This window comes from Esox lucius, chromosome 20 (assembly GCF_011004845.1).
Source record: "Esox lucius isolate fEsoLuc1 chromosome 20, fEsoLuc1.pri, whole genome shotgun sequence".
NCBI lineage: Eukaryota > Metazoa > Chordata > Actinopteri > Esociformes > Esocidae > Esox > Esox lucius.
The window spans coordinates 41,134,535-41,155,193 of NC_047588.1; the positions used below are offsets into that span (position 1 = coordinate 41,134,535).

Genomic DNA, 20,659 nt, shown 5'->3' on the forward strand with positions numbered 1-20,659 from the left:
ATATAAATAAAATTGCCTTGCCTTGCCTTGCCTTACAGAGACACCCGGCCTTAAACCCCAAGGAGCAAACACCAGTAGTGTTGAATTTCAGTGGCTAGGAAAAATAACTACTGGTTTGACTCCTTTTTTTAGACCTGCAGTCTGCTGTCTCTCTGACAGTAAATCCCAACAGAACTCAGCATTTTATAAAGACATCTGTCTCACTAAGCTGTGAAGAGAAAGGAAACTCTACCGGATGGAGACTGATGAGATACACAGAAAAAGGAATGGAGGATTTGGTTGAGTCAAAATGGGTAACTAAATCAGGATCCACACAGACTCAGGACAGTGGAGTGTACTGGTGTGAGTCTGGATCAGGAGAGAACAGTAATGCTGTCAACATCACAGTGACTGGTGGGTACATTGGACAAAACACAATAAAAAACATGGATGATAAAAGGATATATTCTGTAACTGAGTGACTGTTTTGCTTATAGAATACAAGTTCAGTACATTTTGCAATGTAGTTTTATTATTGATACATGATGTTCCACAGGTGGTGATGTGATCCTGGAGACTCCTGTCCATCCAGTGACTGAAGGAGACACAGTGACTCTAGTCTGTAAACACAGAATTAACATATCAAACATTATTAAAGCTGATTTCTACAAAGATGGAGTACTGATCAGGAATGAGACCACAGGAGAGATGACCATCCCTGTAGTATCAAAGTCAGATGAAGGATTTTATAAATGTAAATCTAATGAAGGAGAATCACCAGGAAGCTGGGTCACATTAATAGGTAAGAAAATGATTATCATCACAGCACCTTAACATCTGTGATAGTCTATCATGTCTAAGGTATTGTTGAAAACATCTTTTAGGATTAGCAAGATCAGGAAGGTCCTATCTCAACTGTATACTGTCCATCTACAGCAGTGTTTCCCAGTCCTGGTCCTCTGGGCCCAAAGGGGTGCATGTTTTGGTTTATGCCCTAGCACTCACACACCTGTTTCAAATGAAAGACCTGATGATAGGTTGATTGTTAATCAAGTGTGTAAGAGGTTGGGCAACATTTAAGACAGGTCTGTGAATGCTAGGGCAAAAACAAAAGCACTGGAATAAGAATCTGAGTACCTTAATATCTGTATTAGTCAGTGATGTGTAAAGTAGTGTTAAAAACACATTTGGATTTCTGACTTCAGGAACGTCTTTTGATCTCAAATCTAGTGTATGCTGTCCATCTAGAGGAATTAGTCCACTAGTTTCCATGTATTCTCTAATCCACTACTTTCCATGTATTCTCTAGTCCACTACTTTCCATGTATTCTCTAATCCACTACTTTCCATGTATTCTCTAGAATATTTATGATAAGATGTTCAATACTTTAACAGAATGATTATCACTTCCTTCCTACACATTCTGACTCAGGTGAAGTTAGGACTTAGACAAAGTGTAAATACAATGTGCACTCATGAGTCCCCAGGGCTAAGAACAACGCAGTGTGAAAAGGATCATATTGTATCCAATAATATCACTCAAAGATTGTCATGAAAATACAATTTAAGTTCTGTTTAAATTTATTTTGTTTGCAATTTACACCAAAATAATTCTATGAAAACCTGTTTAATTTAGACTGTATAAATAGCTGATATTATTTTTGGTTGAATTTTTCTTAATCACATGCCTTACTTACAGCATAAAATCAGGACATTCATATTGCCAGTCATTTCATTTAAACATGGATTTATCCCATTCTGACACTTTGAATGATTATTACATAGCCCCTCAAGGAATTTAATAAATCCATATAATTGTTTTTGTCACTTTAGTACTATTATTTGTAGTATCGTTTCAAAACTCTTAGTACAAAACTCAAAAGCGATCATTCTCATAAATCATTAGATCTTGCATTCAAAACAACAGATTTTGCTTTCATTTGGTTTGTGAACATCTTTCTCCACAAGATCGGTGATCTAAGTTTTTGGTGAAATACAATCAGCACATTCATCAAAGTACAACATAATGCAATTCTTTCAGTTAAGCCATTGTAACAATCAGTCCAAGACCAAACAATGTAAGACACGTCAAAATGACTTTAGAGGTAATCTGTTACATTTTATTTCACTGTTTTCACATTAGACAAAACTCAAACTGCATGTTACCCATCACAACTGACAGTAATATGTAAAATGTCTATCCCATAATCAAAGTGTGATAAATGAAGACTACTTCTGCAATCATTGATGCAAAAAGTCACTTTCATTGCAAAATGGTTTTCTGTCTAAACAATTGTAACAAATAGTATCAGAAAGAAACAAAAGAAATGTCAATATTTAATACATCACAATTAATGTATACATTTTTCATGCACCACAGGATATTGTTTTGGCATGGCAAATCCAAACGTGACATTGGTCACCAGTGATGTCATGACATCTTATTAATGAGCTGTAAGAGGGTTACATGCTCATGGGGATGGTGATCATAGACCTTCCACCTCCACAATGAAATAGAATTTTTGGGGCAGGTTTAGAGTCAGGAATCAGGGATTGGACCAAAACCACCTCTGAATGATGGATCTTAACATTTTCACTCACAGTTTCTTTAGGAACTCAGTGTGTGCAGCCCCAGCATTGTAAGACCCAAGAAGTTGACCCAAGAAGTCCTCCCACCCCATCTTCAGATATGGTTACACATATGAATATATTTCCCCCATGTTGTCCAGGCACATGGACAGTTGCTCATTAGCCAATTATATTTGGCTGACACTCTCTGGTTTTGGCCTGATAGAAGTCTGCTTTAACAACAAAGATGTACTTGTGATTGTTCACAGCAGTTCAGTTTGTAGTTGTTTTGACCCTGTCCAGGGGCATTCTGATGTATTCCTCTGTCTTACTGTCTGTCCTGCTCCATGTTGATCTATTGTTAGAACACAACATCACCAACACAAAGGTTGTGGGTTTGAATCCAGGGTGGTGATTCTGCACACAGTAAGCAAAGCAATATAAAATACTTACAGTGTATTCACCAGGAGTTGAGTGATGATCACTTAGGAACAATGAGCACGGTGAAAGTAAAAAGTAACAAATATTTTACAGTTTTTCTCAGTCGCTTTGGTACATTTTTCAAATCATCCTTAATGTTTGCAACTTGTTTTGAGAGAGTGCATTTCTCAAATCAGTTCGTACAAACAGCACCACACAATGTATTACCTGCAAAAGCCTGGAACTCAAAATCCTTAGTTCATCTCAAAACTAAATATTTATGTCAATTAACAAATCAGTGCCGTCAGAATGATATGTTCTTGAGTCATTGTCCACAAACAAGATAGTCAAAATGCTTAGCCATGTTGTCAATATAACAGTATACCCAGTCAGTATTTTCTGATGTAAACTATGTCGTCTGTATTGAAGACAATGGTTGGAAAATCACAAGGCTGCACAATGTCAACAGTACAAAGTTACACATTACTGAATATGGGGTACTGTTTGCAACAGATTGGACTGGATTCACATTTATGCTTTTTCTGTTGGGCTGTCAACAAATTACAGTACAATCTCATTTTGATTCAGAAAAGACAAGACTATGCAAAAAGGAAAGAAAAAAGAAAGAAAATACAACATTTGAAATATCAACATCAGAAACACCCCTTAGGCAGAACTGTACATGCAACACTGTATGGGGAGTTAAAGTGCAGTCTTTCTACACCTCCTGACGCCACAGTCTGTCAGGACACAGATTCTCATCCACATCACAACGGATGTCTTCCCTTGAAATGTGGCACGAAAATAATATTTAGCAGTGTCTTATCCAGCCTCTGATATCAAGTTTGGAGGGGACAATTACATGAAATGTTCTCAAGAGCAATTTCTGAGGGGGACAAAGGTAGTGCTGTAATACTGTTTTAGTTTGCATCATCGGTTTGCTTGCTACTGAAGCTCTGCAAATTCAGCTATTGTGTGTGAATCCTACCAACATAAAACAAACTGACTGGATTATTGCATTCCGGTTTGAAAAGAACTTGGTCAAACAACATTTCAGATGTCATCAATCACGTGACATTATACCAAAATATGTTTCAGTTTTATTTACATTCATATAATTTGAATAATGATTGAGCCATTTTAGTCAACAATATGCCCTTATGATTTAGTCACATTTTAGTCCAATCAGTTTTTGCCTCATTAACCTACAGTAGTCTAAATATATCAACTAAGACCAATGGAACATATAATGTTTCTCTTACATTGTTGATATTGCCTACAATTACACCTATTAATTAAAATGTTAAGCGCATCGTTGTGCACGTTATAGATGCGTGAAATGTCAGAAATGTAATAATCCATTGGGAAATGTAATAATCCATTGGGAAATGTAATAATCCAGTGGGAAATGTAATAATCCATTGGGAAATGTAATAATCCAGTGGGAAATGTAATAATCCAGTGGGAAATGTAATAATCCAGTGGGAAATGCGTAGTGCACTGAAATATCAGTTTGAAATGTAAGAATGAGAAGAGAACAGAAGATTCAAAGACGTTTTGATAGTTAACAGATTAGGGTGTACCCACGTCTCCAGGCACCACACCATGGTCTTTGCCTGTGCGTATATACTGGGATGCGCTTTCAGAAGTCTTTTGATGACATCTGAAAGAGCATCATGAAAAAAACACTGAGATCTTCTTTTCCAAAATCCTCCTTTCCAAACATGGTAAATGAGATTATTGTCATTTCTGTTTCGATTCAGTCATTTATTGTCTTGTCAACTGCCACTGAAAAATAGTTGTTTAACAAATTTTTTGTCAGTACTTTTTGTTGATGAAATGAATACTGTAATACATACATTCTCCATGGCTCTCTAATACACAATCCTATTACCTTTTCCAAGAACCTAGCTAAGCGATCACATTTTGTTGTTTTGCAGCCTGAAATGAAGACAGACACAGTCTTTGCTTCATTCAGCTGTATTTATTCAGTGCAGCTTATAACATCCATGTGAAAGATATAACACCAACATGTCAGAAAAAAAAATAAAACAATCACTGAGTTGGAAAAAGGATCACCCCCTTGTGTCAGTATTTAGTTGAACCACCTTGTGCTTTGATTACAGCCTTGAGTCTTTTGGGATATGTCTCTACTAACTTTGCACATCTAGACGTTGCAATATTTGACCAGTCTTCTTTGCAGAACTGCTCCAGTTCAGTTAAATTTGATGGTGTCCGTTTGTGGACTGCTGTCTTCAAGTCATTCCACAGATTTTCAATGGGGTTTAAGTCCGGGGACTGACTAGGCCATGCAAGGACATTCACCTTTTTCTCCTTCAACCACTGTGTGGTCAGTTTTGCTTTGTGTTTTGGGTCATTGTCATGCTGGAAGGTAAATCTACTTCCCATTGATAACTTTCTGGCAGAGAACAGCAGATTATCCTCAAGACTTTGATAGTATTTTGCCCCATCCATTTTTCCTTCTATCCTGACATGTGCTTCAGTCCCTTCTGCAGAGAAACAACACCATAACATGATATTACCACCTCCATGCTTTACTGTAGGAATGGTGTTATTTGGATGGTGAGCTGTATTGGATTTTCACCAGACATATTGTTAGGCACTGAGGACAAATAATAACATTTTAGTCTCATCTGACCATAACACCTTTTTCCACGTGGCCTTAGAATCTTCAAGGTGCATTTTGGCAAAGCTCAGTCGTGACTGCTTGTGGCCTTTCTCGAGGAGTGGCTTTTTTCTTGCAACCCTCCCATACAAGCCACATTTGTGGAGAATTTGTGATATTGTCACATGCACACAATGACCACTCTTTGTCATGAATTCCTGCAACTGCTTCAGAGCTGCTGTAGGCCTCTTGGTAGCCTCTCTGACCAGTTTCCTGCTGGCTCTTTCATCCAGTTTGGAGCGACGTCCTGACCCAGGGAGGGTCTGTGTTGTACCAAATACCTTCCACTTCTTAATAATAGACTTCACTGTGCTTCTAGGCACTAATAATGCCTTTGAATTTTTTTTGTATCCATCTCCTGACTTGTGCCTGTCCAGAACTTTATCCCGGAGATCTTTTGACAATGCCTTGCCACCCATTGTTGATTGTTTTCTTCAGTTGCACTACCAAGGACAGAAATGCTTCAGGAAATTCCTGTTTCATGCTGAGCTAATCAAAATGACCACAGCTAATCACAGTTGAAAGTCAATTGGCTTTGTGTGCTATTGAGAAGGTGATTAACTACACCTGGTTGGGTTTACAAGTCATTTTTAGGAGGGGGGGTTTTTCCAACTCAGTGATTCTGTTTTTTAATTTGTAAAAAAAAGATCTGACAAATTGCTATTATATCTTTCACTTGGATGTTATAAGTTGTAAATACAGCTGAATAAAAAAATAATTGGTTTTGTCCGTTTTCATTTCAGGCTGCAAAGCAACAAAATATGATTATTTTAAAGGGGGGTGATTCTTTTCTATATCCACTGTATATTGTCCACTCAAATTATCTTCTCTTTTGTATGACTCTCAAATAATAAGTAACCAACACTAAATTATTCTCTTGAATGACTCTCAAATTGCTGTTCCATGACTACTATCAAATGAGTAGCTCTATGTCTCTCTTAACTAACTTGCTCTTTCAAATACTTCTCTCCAATATCCATTTAAATGTGTGTCTCAAACTCCTACTGACAACCCTTGAAGTGACCGGATTTCATTAGCATTTTATGCACGCAGTTTCAAAACAGCGTTTCTGAAAACAACACTTTTTTGATGATCTGTTGTTATTTTTGTACCAAGCCTGAAACATTTCCATGTATCTGTATGAATAGTAGCAAAGCCTCAGAAAATATAAAGAGTATCATCCGTGATGTTGTGTTAAAGATAGGTATAATGAATAAACTGTCATCTCCAGCAGTTTATCAAAATGAGATGAATAACCACATGAAACTTTGAGAACTGGATAGCTTGTACTTTGATTATATGTAATTTGATAAAGAGGGCAGGCAAAAGCTTGATATCCTCAATATTATAACAATATTTTTATATTAAAATTCTTATTAGGTCTTTTTTTAGATTAGTATCAGTTTGATCAAGGAACCTCACAACAACGAGTTTGTGAACCAATGAATTTGCATCTCTCTCTCTGCTTGTTTCCTCTGTCTCCTTCATATCCTCCTCATCACACAACTTCACATCTGAGAGCCACTCCAGTCTGTCACACTTGTAATGAAGGCAATGCTAGGTTGGCCGTCCTAACTGTCATGTTATACAAGATGTAGTTGAGACAAATGTTGTTGTTCCGACCCTCCAGCTGGACCCAGATATTCACTGGAGAGATGGTCACTCTCAGATGTGTCCTAGTGGGGAATCATGTTAAACGCTTTACAGTTATTTGGAATACTTTCTAAAATGTGAAGTTTACATGTCCTTTACCCAATCACAGAACCCAAGCCTGTCCTGAGTGTCTCTCCTCAGTGGTTGAACCCTGGAGACTCAGTGACTCTGAGATGTCAAGTTAACAAGACGTCTACAGATTGGAGGTTCTTCTGGTACAGGATTGTTGCATCAAATCAGCCCAACACTTTACAGCTCCTACCTGATGATGGGACTACTGAAGATTATTACACTCTGAGTCCTGCTGGTCGTATTCACACAGGAGGATATGTGTGTAGAGCTGGGAGGGGAGACCCCTTCTATTACACAGACTACAGTGAACCTCAGTTTGTCTGGTCAAGAGGTCAGTAACTACATTAAAACAGCATTGAATCCTTCACCAACTGAAACATGATTGTGTGTCCCTAAGTTTGACTCTCTCTGTTTTAGACCTGCAGCCTGCAGTTTCTTTTACAGTGACTCCTAAATTAACTCAGCATTTTACAAAGACACCAGTTTTACTAACATGTGAAGACAAAGGCCACCCTACTGGTTGGAGAGTTAAGAGATACACACAGAAAGGAGTGGAGGATTTTGATAAAATGGAGTCAAAATGGGTAACAAAAGCAGGGTCAACATGGACCATCAAAAACACTTGGGCTCGTGACAGTGGAGTGTACTGGTGTGAGTCTGGATCAGGAGAGAACAGTAATGCTGTCAACATCACAGTGACTGGTAAACAAAATAATATTATAATTACATTGTTCAATTCTGTAACTGAATTAGTGTATGACTTAAACAACATCACTTATCTTGAGTATTTTCCAGAATACAGGGTTGATATAATCATTATGTATATTATGTTCCACAGATGGTGATGTGATCCTGGAGAGTCCCGTCCATCCAGTGACTGAAGGAGACACAGTGACTCTAGTCTGTAAACACAGAACAACCAAATCAAAAATGATAAAAGCTGATTTCTACAAAGATGGAGTACTGATCAGGAATGAGACCACAGGAGAGATGACCATCTCTGTAGTATCAAAGTCAGATGAAGGCTTTTATAAATGTACATCTAATAAGGGAGAATCACCTGGAAGCTGGGTGGCAGTTACGGGTAAAAACTATTCTGATACACATCTGGTAGTCAGGGTTTCAAAACACATTATGATTACCATATTTAGGAAAGTTGTTTAACAGGAATTGGTCCACTTCTTTCCGTGAATTCTCTTCTCTCTATGATGTAGAATTATTCAAAAGCATTTAGATTAGCAAGATAAGGATGTATACTGCTCTTCTATTTACTGTCAATCTACATGAATTAGTGCCCTCCACTACTTTCTATGTATTCTCTAGTCTACAACCTCTGAGTCTGAGATTGTTGTGTAGTTTTCTCTCCTGTCTTAGATGGATCCTCTATATCAGTCCTAGTAGGAGTCGTTGTGGGTCTGGTTATTGCTGGTTTTCTCCTGGTTGTTCTGCTGGTTCTTGTGTGTCAATATAAAAACAGCAAAGGTGAAATCTTTACTATTTTGTCTTTTTATATGTTGGAGACTAGTTTCATTTACAATAGTCCAAAACAGGACAAACATTATATAACAGCTGCATTTCTTGTTCCAGGTTCCTGTTGTAATAGAACATCCTTGTGAGTAAACCTGTCTGTCTACTGTTGATTGATACTGTATCTATTGTCTATGTTTTTATGAGTGTCTCTCTCCCTGTAGATCTCCCCAGACCCAGATCACCAACCAGGATCCCCAGCAGGATCTACTGCAGCAAGGTCAGTCCCTCAGACCAGATCTCTGTCATTCTCTATCTGAAACCTCATACACTGACTTGACAACATTCACTATTCACAACAACAGCAGGGGGTAGAGGCGGGGGGTAGGTTCAGGGGGTAGAGGCGGGGGTTAGAGGCGGTCTGGCAAACCTGGGTACACATAAAACCTGCCAATCTACTATAAAAATAAAGCAGGTAGTAACACTGTTAGGGTCATATGGTTTTTACGGTTGGTGCATCAAGATGTTTACACTGAATAAAGAGGAGACTCGTCAGAATAACCTGGCAAGTGTGATGAAGAGCAGGACGGACAATGGTTGGAAAGGAGACAAACTAAAAGACTGACTACATTAGAGAAACATAGATATAATGCTATAAAACTCAACTCAGTGCTGCTGGTATTGGTGGATCATCTGGTTTTTCATAATCATGCAAAGGGTAACATACTTAAAGACTGGTACTGGTCAGTAACAGACAAAGGTAAATTGTTTGTATGTTCTGTGTCAGTTGTTCGTTTCCATTGTGACTAAAGTAAATAGTCTGTATGTTCTGTGTCTGTTGTTCCTGTACAGTGTGACTAAGGTAAATTGTTTGTATATTCTGTGTAAGTGGTACCATGTGATTAATGTAAATTGTCTGTATTTTCTGTGTCAGTTGTTGCTGTACAGTGTGACTAAGGTAAATTGTTTGTTTGTTCTGTGTCAGTTGTTCCTGTACAGTGTGACTAAGGTAATTTGTTTGTATATTCTGTGTTAGTTGTACCATGTGATTAATGTAAATTGTCTGTATGTTCTGTGTCAGTTGTTGCTGTACAGTGTGCCTAAGGTCAATTGTCTGTATTTTCTGTGTCAGTTGTTGCTGTACAGTGTGACTACAGTAAATTGTCTGTATTTTCTGTGTCAGTTGTTGCTGTACAGTGTGACTAAGGTAAATTGTCTGTATGTTCTGTGTCAGTTGTTCCTGTACAGTGTGACTAAGTTAATTTGTCTGTATGTTCTGTGTCAGTTGTTGCTGTACAGTATGACTAAGGTAAATTGTCTGTATGTTCTGTGTCAGTTGTTGCTGTTTAGTGTAACTAAGGTAAATTGTCTGTATGTTCTGTGTCAGTTGTTCCTGTACAGTGTGGCTAAGTTGTATATTCTGTGTCAGTTTTACCGTGTGATTATTGTAAATTGTCTGTATGTTCTGTGTCAGTTGTTCTTGTACAGTGAAACTAAGGTAAATTGTCTGTATGTTCTGTGTCAGTTGTTGCTGGTTCTTCTGCTTCTGGGACAGCTAATGTGACTTATGTCCAGATTCAACTCAACCAGCTGAAAAATAACAAAAAAGGTGACTCATTCAACTGTTGCAAAAAAATATTACACTGCTGGTACTTGTACATATAAATATGTTACACTGCTGGTTCTTATACATATAAATATATTACACTACTGGTACTTGTACATATAAATATATTACACTGCTGGTACTTGTACATATAAATATATTACACTGCTGGTTCTTGTACATATAAATATATTACACTGCTGGTACTTGTACATATAAATATATTACACTGCTGGTACTTGTACATATAAATATATTACACTGCTGGTACTTGTAAATAAAACAAATTCTAATAGAAACAAACTAATTTATCTGATCTCAAAGGAAATACAATCTACTCAGAGGTGAAAACAGGGAAAGCTACAGGTAAAACCCTTTTCTGAAGTTGACGTTCAAATCATTGGTGACTTTGGAGTTTTGGACTAAGAGTTGAATTTGGAATGAGCTCATCCTTTCATTTGTTGATGAGACGTGTCTGTTGTCGGCAGATTCTAGGATTGTTGAAGAAAACTATGCACAAATTGACCTCAACAGAAAGGCCATAGCCAATAAGAAAAGAGGTAAGAATACATTTTCCACCAATCATAACAGTCTATCTCCTTGCCCTCCGACTGAATGATGTATGTCATTATGTATATACAGTATCCTCTAAAAGTACTGAGACAGTAAAGTTAAAAATGTAATTTTTTGCTGTACATTCAAGTCAAATGAAAATACGATTAAATGATTAATCTGAGGCATAAGTACAAAATGTCACCTTTCATTTCTGAGCACATATGGGTTTTTCCTGTCAGAGTTCCATCCCCCCAATTTATGTGAACATATGTAATGGCTTGTGGGTGTAGCAGAAGGAGGCACAGGCAGCATAGAGATTTGACAGAGACATTTAAAGGAAAATAACTGGAACAACATTACAAAAGGAACACACAAACCGACCATGTCTCATGACAAAGCATACTTAGTGAATTATGTTCATATAAGTTATGTTAATAATTTCTCTTCCATAGCCTCAATAACACCAAGGATGCAAACGTTTTTTTCATTATTGTTGATCAGGAGATTGAACCAAATTCTCTGATCGAGGCTTGCCTGGAAATGACAACCCATTCTAACCCATGCGAGAGGGCCGAGGCCTGCATCGAGGTAATACCGTACCACATGACTGATGACGTCGGATGCCTTGTTTGATCACGTGCTTTTTCCAAAGCCTCTTGTCAAATGCAGGCTTCTGTGGTTGTTCGGTGCCTGAGACTTTCAAACACCTCTAGTGGTCACTTTATTTAGTAACGCATTCTAAAAAGTTGTCCATTAATGGGAGCATTGGGTAGTGTCTCCGACTCTCACAATTTTAATTGTTGTGGTGCGAATTTGCATTCAACTTTTTGTTTATTGTTGTCAACCTTTCATCGCTGTTTAAATATTTTGTTTTATACTGGTATCTTATGACTTAAGATTATTAGAGTTGTCTCTAATTGGGGACAACTGAAAGAAAAGCACAAAGATGGCTAGAGGCATCCATTCTGCCAGGTTCTCACTTTGGCCCCCAGACCAGCACAGAGATGGATTGGGGCATCCTCATAGCCAGAACCTGACACAGTACCCCCCCCCCCCCCCCAGCCCCAAAGGGGGAGGCAATGGCGCCAGGACAGGTGGAAGCTCCACCCCAAGAGCAGTCCATGGCGCTGGGGCAGGTGGAGGCCACGTCTGTTCTAGAAATGCAAACGATTTGGATGCTTAATGAAAAGAGGAACTCCATTAACTGTAGCACAACATTTTGGAATGTCCAGAAAAAGAAATGTTGTCTTCAGCAATCTGCAACGACCAGGTCGGCCAAGAAAACGAATGTGAACAAAATCTCTAAAAAAATGTCAGTGAAATTCCCAACAACTTCCAGAATGCCGGGTTGTCACAACCTACTGTTTGCAAAAAGCTGTAGCAGCAGAATTACAATGGCTGGACTGCAAGATGCAGAGCACTGATCAGCACCAAAAACAGAAAGGCATGATTACAATTTGCAAAACAGTATTGAGATCAGCCAGTACAGTTTTGCAACAGAGTTTTATGGACAGATGAGACAAAGGTGAACCTTTATCAAAGTGATGACAACACAAAAGCATGGAGAAAGTAGGAACTGCTGAAGATTCAAACCAACACAACCTCATCTGTGAAACCTCATCTGCTGAAGAGGAAAGTGAAGTCAGAAACTCCCCAAATCAAGCAACAGCTGAATATGTTTGCTGTGATGGCTTGGCAAACAATCTCAAAGTACGATACCAAGAGTTTGGTGATACCAAGAGTTTCTGTTATTGCATGGAAGGGATTTGCGACTAAATACTTGCTTTTGGACTTAATCTTAATTTGCTTTAAGTGGAATTGTCCCAATACTTATGCTCACATGAAATGTGGGGGTGGGACTCTGAAAAGGCTGTTAATCTTAATTGTTAAAAGGTGTTCAAACATACAGAAAAAAAGTGACATTCTGTATCATTTTGCCTCATATTCACAATTTTAATGTGTTTTCATATGCCTAGAGTGTACAGAAAATATTGAAATGTTGACTCTATTGTTCTGTTAAATTTGAAAGGCACTGCAACTGTAGAATTATACAGACATTGTATCATTACCCCCTAAAGGATCAACACCCCGACCAGAGACAGAACCAGTCAATTCTGAAGTAATGCCAGGCACAGCTCCCAGTACTGTCAGACCAAATCACATCTATTGAAATGGGTATGAAATTAATGTAATATGAGTAAATTTCAGTACATTCATAGATAAGTGTTCTAAGAGGGCTCTTTCCACCCTCTGTGGAGAAGTATTTACACAGCACAGGACAGGGGCCACATCAAGTAAGCAGGCGTAAAAACAATCCTAAATTCCTACTTACAGATCTATTTGAGAATATTTCTTTACACCAAACAAAGTCAGATTTATCAAACGATCCTATGACCGTTTTAAGCACATCGCTAGGCAATAATCATTGATAAATACCATTTGTTCTCAGAGTTAGTGCTCATGCACGACCATGGCAATTAGCATTTTGACACACCCCTAGTTAACCATGTGTGGTCTAAACCACAGGTGTCAGGCCAATTCCACAGAGGGCCTTGTTTATGCTGGTTATTCATGTTGTGTTTAGATTGGTTCCCAGTTTAGACTTAATCAACCAGTTGAGGGTAGAAACTAACCAATTAGTGACCTAATTAATCAATCTAATACAAGGTAGAGAGTGAAAACATGCAGAAACTCGGCCCTCCGTGGAACCAGTTCGACACCTGTGATCTAAACAATCTGTCTTTGGAGAAATGCAATGGCGCCAACCAAAAAGGGAAAAAACAAACTGCTCAGTGACCGAAACAGAAGTGTTGCTGGAAACAATCCTGAAAAAACAAGATGACATCACATCTCCATCATCAAAATATCTAATGCATTGACTGAGATTTGCTTTGCACTGAACAACAATGATTTGCATAAGGAACTTGTTAACCTTGTTGAATCGATAATCAATCAGACAATCATATACACTAATGTCTTCATTTACAACATTCCATAAAAGGTTCTCTAGTAGGGACAGTTGAAGATTCACTTAGTGAATCAATGAAGATTTTTACATCAATCCTCCTTTTAGTAACAAGCGTTATTTGCTACACATAATTACATTCAGATAAATGTTCATCATTGCATTCTGTTTTTATATGCATTTTTATGCATAATTTTGGAAAGAGGGTTGTAGTTCAAACTCCTGATCGCAGACACCAGTTCAGAACGCCAGTTCACTTACCTTTTTTTCAACCTCATTTGATTTATTAATATCAGTGACAAAGGATGTGATCCATTCTGGGAAACTAGTACAAATGTTAATAAAGAGTCATTTAATTACTCAGGAGATTTTTCTATATCACTGTTAAATTTATGTTGAATCAACTGGTTTATACATGATGTATTACATTTGTAAAGACGTGTAATGTTTAATAATATTGCTGTTTTCCTTTCTGTCACTTTTAGTTTTGAGTTCAACAACCAAGACCCTTCAAGACCAGTTCCAATGTGATTACATCAATGACCAGACCGAATCATCCTGGTGATCATTAAAGCAGCTTCCAAAAACGATCTACCTATTCTAGAGTTTTGGTGTTTCCATTGATTCCCAGCAGAAAACAGCCCTGCATTGATTCTAAATCTAAGTAGGTTCAGTCCCTTGATGAGATACCAGACACTGCTGGAAGTGGTGTTGGAGGGCCAGTAGGGGGCACTGTTCCCTCTGTTCTAAAGATCAAATCCCAATGGTCCAGAGCAGTTAAGGGACCATTGATCTGCATAAGGTGCCGTATTTTATATGGGATATTAAATGGGTGTCTTGACTCTCTGTGGTCATTAAAGACCCCATGACAGTAGCAGTGTTGAACTCTGTGTCTTGGCCCTCATACCAACATGGCTGCCTAATCATTATGTCTTCAGCTTTTAGTGGCTTGTATGCTTAAACTTAAAAAATTTGAAACTGATTGTTTTACATAATGGCATTTTTTTACTATAGTTTAAATGTGTATTGTGTTATTCTTTTATTTACATTGTCTGCAATGTTTGACTAAAGGTTTGATTACATTTGGTTAGCAGATGTACAATATGAACTTGTAGAGTTAAAATCTATGTATTGAATCTTTGTAAAACTGCACTGTTCACTATTTGTTAGTTTATTGTAAATTTAACTGAGGTTCTGATCAGTGTAAAAAGTATGACTAAGTGGTGATGGCCCACATTGTATCATATAATTAAATAGAATTGCAAATATAATTGACTTTGATTGTAAGGTAATTTAACTGTGCATCTCCTTTGTCAGTTTATCTATTGTAGGTTTAGAAAGTCATATCCCCCTTGTGCACATTTTGTTGCCTTACAGCCTGAAATTAAAAATAATAAAATCTGACTTTTCCCTGCTTTATTTACACAATGAACAACCACTATTCAATGGAAAGAGACTGAAAATGAATTAAAATTAAAACAATAAAATCCCCACCAATAAGTGTTTACTAATCCATTGTCATTATTAATTAAACCAATCTACTTACAAATACTGTCCGTTTGCTGTGCTGTATTGACAGAGCATGAGTTATAACTATTTAACCATTCAAAGTCAAATAATTTGATTAGGGAAGTGCACTGAATATTATGTGTCATTCTGAACAATGAAATTCATGGTGTGATACGCGACATCAACATAGTAATTAAGAAATATATAAAGCAAAAATAAAGACAGAAAAAAATTAAAATACACAGATCAGCTATTACTTTATGACCACCTGCCTAATATTGTGTAGGCCCGCCAAAACAGAGACATGGACTCCACTAGACCTCTGAAGGTGTGCTGTGGTATCTGGCACCAAGACGTTAGTAGCAGATCCTTTAAGTCTTGTAAGTGGTGATGTGGGGCCTCCATGGATCAGACTTGTTTGTCCAGCACATCCCACAGATGCTTGATTGGATTGAGATCTGGGGAATTTGGAGGCCCAGTCAACTCCTTGAACTCGCTGTTGTGTTCCTCAAACCATTCCTGAACCATTTTTGCTTTGTGGCAGGGTGCATTATCGTTCTGAAAGAGGTCAGTGCCATCAGGGAATACCGTTGCCATGAAAGGGTGCACACGGTCTGCAACAATGCTTAGGTAGGTAGTACGCGTCAAAATAACATCCACATGAATGGCAGGACCCATGGTTTACCAGCAGAACATTGCCCAAAGTGTCACACTGCCTCAGCTGGCTTGCCTTCTTCCCATTGTGCATCCTTGGGCCATGTGATCTCCGGGCAAGCAACACACATACAGAGGATGATCATTTTCCTCTGTCTTCTTCAACCATCACATGGCGTTAACATCATGAAAATAGATTAGGTTAGATGAGATTCAATTTTATTGACATTGAACATTGAACGAAATGCAGTTAGCATCTAAACAGAACTCTAAATAGAAGAGGGCAGAAAATGTACATGTATTAAGTATAATGTATATTACAAGTGTGATGTATAGATGTGCAGTGAAGGCAAATGCAAGTAGAAATGGCAATTGTAAATGTGCAGTAAATGCAAGTTGAAGGTGAAAGGTAACATGTGCAACTGAAATACAAGGATCACAGCAATGAGGTTCCTGAGGAAGGCATGTACATGTAACAACTGAAAACATCCTTATCAGATTTTGTAAAGCAGTGTCAGAGTCCAGTAGTACAACAAGAGTAGTGCAACAAGGTTCCTGAGAGGCAGTATTAAGCGGTGAACCAGTGGGTATGGTAAGTGATGGATCACAGAGTTGATGGCGTGCCCTATGCAAACATTGCTTGCGCTGAAGGTCTGTGATGGATGGGAGCTGGGCACCAGTGATGTGCCGGGCTGTTTTCACCACCCATTGCAGGGCCTTGCGGTTGGCCACGAGGCATTTTTCAAACCATACTTTTGTCTAGTTAGTCAGAATGCTCTCGAATGTGCAGCGGTAAAAGTTGACAAGGATCAGGCCTTTAGCCTCCTCAAAAAGTACAAGTGCTTGAGGTGTTGAGGGACCAGGAGATGTCCTCGGAGATGTGGACTCCCATACATTTTAAGCTGGGCACACACTCCACCTCAGTGCCATCGATGAAAACTGCAGCCTTTAGACGTCCGGTAATCCACAATGTGCTTCTTGGTTTTCTTTGCGTTGAGGGCCATGTTGTTGTCAGCGCACAATGCCGCCAGGCACTTGACCTCCCTGTAGACTGACCCGTCGTTGTCACTGATCAGGCCTATCACCGTGGTGTCGTCTGCGAACTTGACGATGGTGTTGGAACTGTGTACAGGAACACAGTCGTAGGTGAAGAGGGAGTACAGGAGGGGGCTCAGCACACAGTCTTGTGGAACACCAGTGTTCAGGATCAGGGTGAAGGAGGCTCAGCACACAGCCTTGTGGAACACCAGTGTTCAGGATCAGGGTGAAGGAGGCTCAGCACACAGCCTTGGGGAACACCAGTGTTCAGGATCAGGGTGGAGGAGGCTCAGCACACAGCCTTGTGGAACACCAGTGTTCAATATCAGGGTGGAGGAGGGGAACTTGTCTAACCTGAAAGACTGGGGTTGGGAAGTCCAAGGTCCAGTTGCAGAGAGAGGGGCTGATCCCCAGTTCATGGAGTTTGTTGACCAGCCTAGAGGGGATGACCGTGTTGAATGCTGAGCTAAAGTCTATGAATAGCATTCTCACATAGGTGTTGGTTTTGTCCAGGTGGGTCAGGGCCGAGTGTAAAGCTGTGGAGATAGCACCTCTTTAGACCTTTTTCATCGGTAGGCAAACGGGTAGGGGTCCAGTGTTGGGGGGAGGCAGGACTTAATGTAGTAACCTGTGTAGTTACCTACAATATACAGGTGTTTGTAGTATGTATGTATGTTGTAACATTCAACATTCATTTGTAGTATGTGTCACGTCCTGGCTGTGCCCCTAGCCATCTCTGCGCTGGGCTCGGGGCATAGCCAGGACAGGACAGGAGGTGGTCTTTAACCACCTCTACTCCTTTTTTTGGTTTCCCCAATTGGAGGCAGGTGTTAGTTATTGCCTCCAATTGGGGACCTTATTTAAGTTTAGTTTGTAGGCCCCAAGGCGTGGTTCATTTTGGTTTTGTGTATCCTGTGTAAGGAAGACCCACGTCACTGGTTGCTGCCTTTTTGTTTGTTGGAGTCCTTCTTTCTTTTTTTTGATTAAACATGGATTACCTTCCCTACCTCTACTCTGCGCCTGTGTCCTTTCCATCCCACGACCGTGACAGAATGAACCACCACCAAGAGACACAGCAGAAATGGACGGTAGGGGAACTCCTCGGTTGGCCGGACAGCGACACCGAGGAGGAGGAGAACCCCTACTGTCCTCTGCGGCACACCGGGCCTCCACAGCATCCACCCCGGAGGAGACGTCGACGGAGGCGACGTAAGCAAACCTCCGTGTGTCCGCCCCAAGAATTTCTTGGCGGGGTGCTGTGGGGGCAGGCGGAGTGGAAGGACGCGGCCGTGCCACCCGTGCTCACGTGTGGGGTAGTCCAGGTGCCCCAGCACTACCCAGTGCCAGCTCCTAGGCGTCGGGCAACAACGCCGGTGGGGCCTATGAGGGCTTTCCCTGATGTAGGGAGATGTGAGGACTGGTGGGGCTATCGGGACCCGCCGTACCGGTTCTCGCAGCCAGCGCCCCCCGCTGCCCGGGAGCCGCAGCCAGCGCCGCCAGCGCCCCACGCTGCCCGGGAGCCGCAGCCAGCGCCCCCCCGCTGCCCGGGAGCCGCAGCCAGCGCCCCCCGCTGCCCGGGAGCCGCAGCCAGCGCCCCCCGCTGCCCGGGAGCCGCAGCCAGCGCCCCCCGCTGCCCGGAAGCCGCAGCCTGCGCCCCCCCGCTGCCCGGAAGCCGCAGCCTGCGCCCCCCCGCTGCCCGGAAGCCGCAGCCAGCGCCCCCCGCTGCCCGGGAGCCGCAGCCAGCGCCGTCAGCGCCCCCTGCTGCCCGGGAGCCGCAACCAGCGCTCCCCGCTGCCTGGGAGCCGCAGCCAGCGCCCCCTGCTGCCTGGGAGCTGCAGCCAGCGCCCCCTGCTGCCTGGGAGCTGCAGCCAGCGCCCCCTGCTGCCTGGGAGCCGCAGCCAGCGCCCCCTGCTGCCTGGGAGCCGCAGCCAGCGCCGCCAGCGCCCACTGCTGCCTGGGAGCCGCAGCCAGCGCCGCCAGCACCCCCTGCTGCCTGGGAGCCGCAGCCAGCGCCGCCAGCACCCCCTGCTGCTTGGGAGCTGCAGCCAGCGCCCCCTGCTGCCTGGGAGCCGCAGCCAGCGCCCCCTGCTGCCTGGGAGCCGCAGCCAGCGCCGCCAGCGCCCCCTGCTGCCTGGGAGCCGCAGCCAGCGCCGCCAGCACCCCCTGCTGCTTGGGAGCCGCAGCCAGCGCCCCCCGCTGCCTGGGAGCCGCCGCCAGCGCTGCAGCCAGCGCCGCCAGCGCCCCCCGCTGCCTGGGAGCCGCAGCCAGCGCCTCCAGCACCCCCTGCTGCTTGGGAGCCGCAGCCAGCGCCCCCCGCTGCCTGGGAGCCGCCGCCAGCGCTGCAGCCAGCGCCGCCAGCGCCCCCCGCTGCCTGGGAGCCACAGCCAGCGCCGCCAGCACCCCCTGCTGCTTGGGAGCCGCAGCCAGCGTCCCCCGCTGCCTGGGAGCCACAGCCAGCGCCGCCAGCACCCCCTGCTGCCTGGGAGCCGCAGCCAGCGCCGCCAGCACCCCCTGCTGCTTGGGAGCCGCAGCCAGCGCCCCCTGCTGCCTGGGAGCCGCAGCCAGCGCCCCCTGCTGCCTGGGAGCCGCAGCCAGCGCCGCCAGCGCCCCCTGCTGCCTGGGAGCCGCAGCCAGCGCCGCCAGCACCCCCTGCTGCTTGGGAGCCGCAGCCAGCGCCCCCCGCTGCCTGGGAGCCGCCGCCAGCGCTGCAGCCAGCGCCGCCAGCGCCCCCCGCTGCCTGGGAGCCGCAGCCAGCGCCTCCAGCACCCCCTGCTGCTTGGGAGCCGCAGCCAGCGCCCCCCGCTGCCTGGGAGCCGCCGCCAGCGCTGCAGCCAGCGCCGCCAGCGCCCCCCGCTGCCTGGGAGCCACAGCCAGCGCCGCCAGCACCCCCTGCTGCTTGGGAGCCGCAGCCAGCGTCCCCCGCTGCCTGGGAGCCGCAGCCAGCGCCGCCAGCGCCCCCTGCTGCCCGGGAGCCGCAGCCAGCTCCTCCCGCTGCCCAGTGGCCGCAGCCGCCAGCTCCTCCCGCTGCCCAGTGGCCGCAGCCGCCAGCTCCTCCCGCTGCCCAGTGGCCGCAGCCGCCAGCTCCTCCCGCTGCCCAGTGGCCGCAGCCGCCAGCTCCTCCCGCTGCCCAGTGGCCTCAGCCGCCAGCTCCACCCGCTGCCCAGTGGCCTCAGCCGCCAGCTCCTCCCGCTGCCCTGTTTTCGCCGCCGCCAGGACCCGCCGTGGACTGGCCGCCGCCTGGGCCCGCGGATGACTGGCCGCCGCCGCCCGGGCCCGCGGATGACTGGCCGCCGCCGCCCGGGCCCGCGGATGACTGGCCGCCGCCGCCCGAGCCAGCGGATGACTGGCCGCCGCCGCCCGGGGCCGTGGATGACTGGCTGCCGCCGCCCGAGCCAGCGGTTGACTGGCCGCCCGAGGCCGCGGATGACTGGCCGCCGGCGCCCGAGGCCGCGGATGACTGGCCGCCTTGTCCCGCAGCGCCTTCACC

General features: G+C 43.6%; 1 protein-coding gene and 2 long non-coding RNA genes across 3 annotated transcripts; all 3 read left to right on the forward strand.

Annotated features, from left to right (window-relative positions):
* The first annotated feature begins 5,349 nt into the window (after positions 1–5,349).
* LOC114829749 (Fc receptor-like protein 5) lies at positions 5,350–8,715 on the forward strand. The gene is made up of 4 exons (XM_034288896.1): positions 5,350–5,359; positions 7,796–8,080; positions 8,217–8,462; positions 8,702–8,715. Exons 1-4 carry the CDS (start codon positions 5,350–5,352, stop codon positions 8,713–8,715), a joined length of 555 nt encoding a protein of 184 aa, XP_034144787.1.
* Positions 8,716–8,800: 85 nt separating this feature from the next.
* LOC109614815 lies at positions 8,801–9,194 on the forward strand. The gene is made up of 3 exons (XR_002195766.3): positions 8,801–8,860; positions 8,966–8,990; positions 9,070–9,194. It is a non-coding gene; the product is annotated as an uncharacterized LOC109614815 (long non-coding RNA).
* A 1,732-nt stretch (positions 9,195–10,926) lies between these two features.
* Positions 10,927–14,596, forward strand: LOC109614817. The gene is made up of 3 exons (XR_002195768.3): positions 10,927–11,011; positions 13,085–13,181; positions 14,457–14,596. It is a non-coding gene; the product is annotated as an uncharacterized LOC109614817 (long non-coding RNA).
* Positions 14,597–20,659: the final 6,063 nt, after the last annotated feature.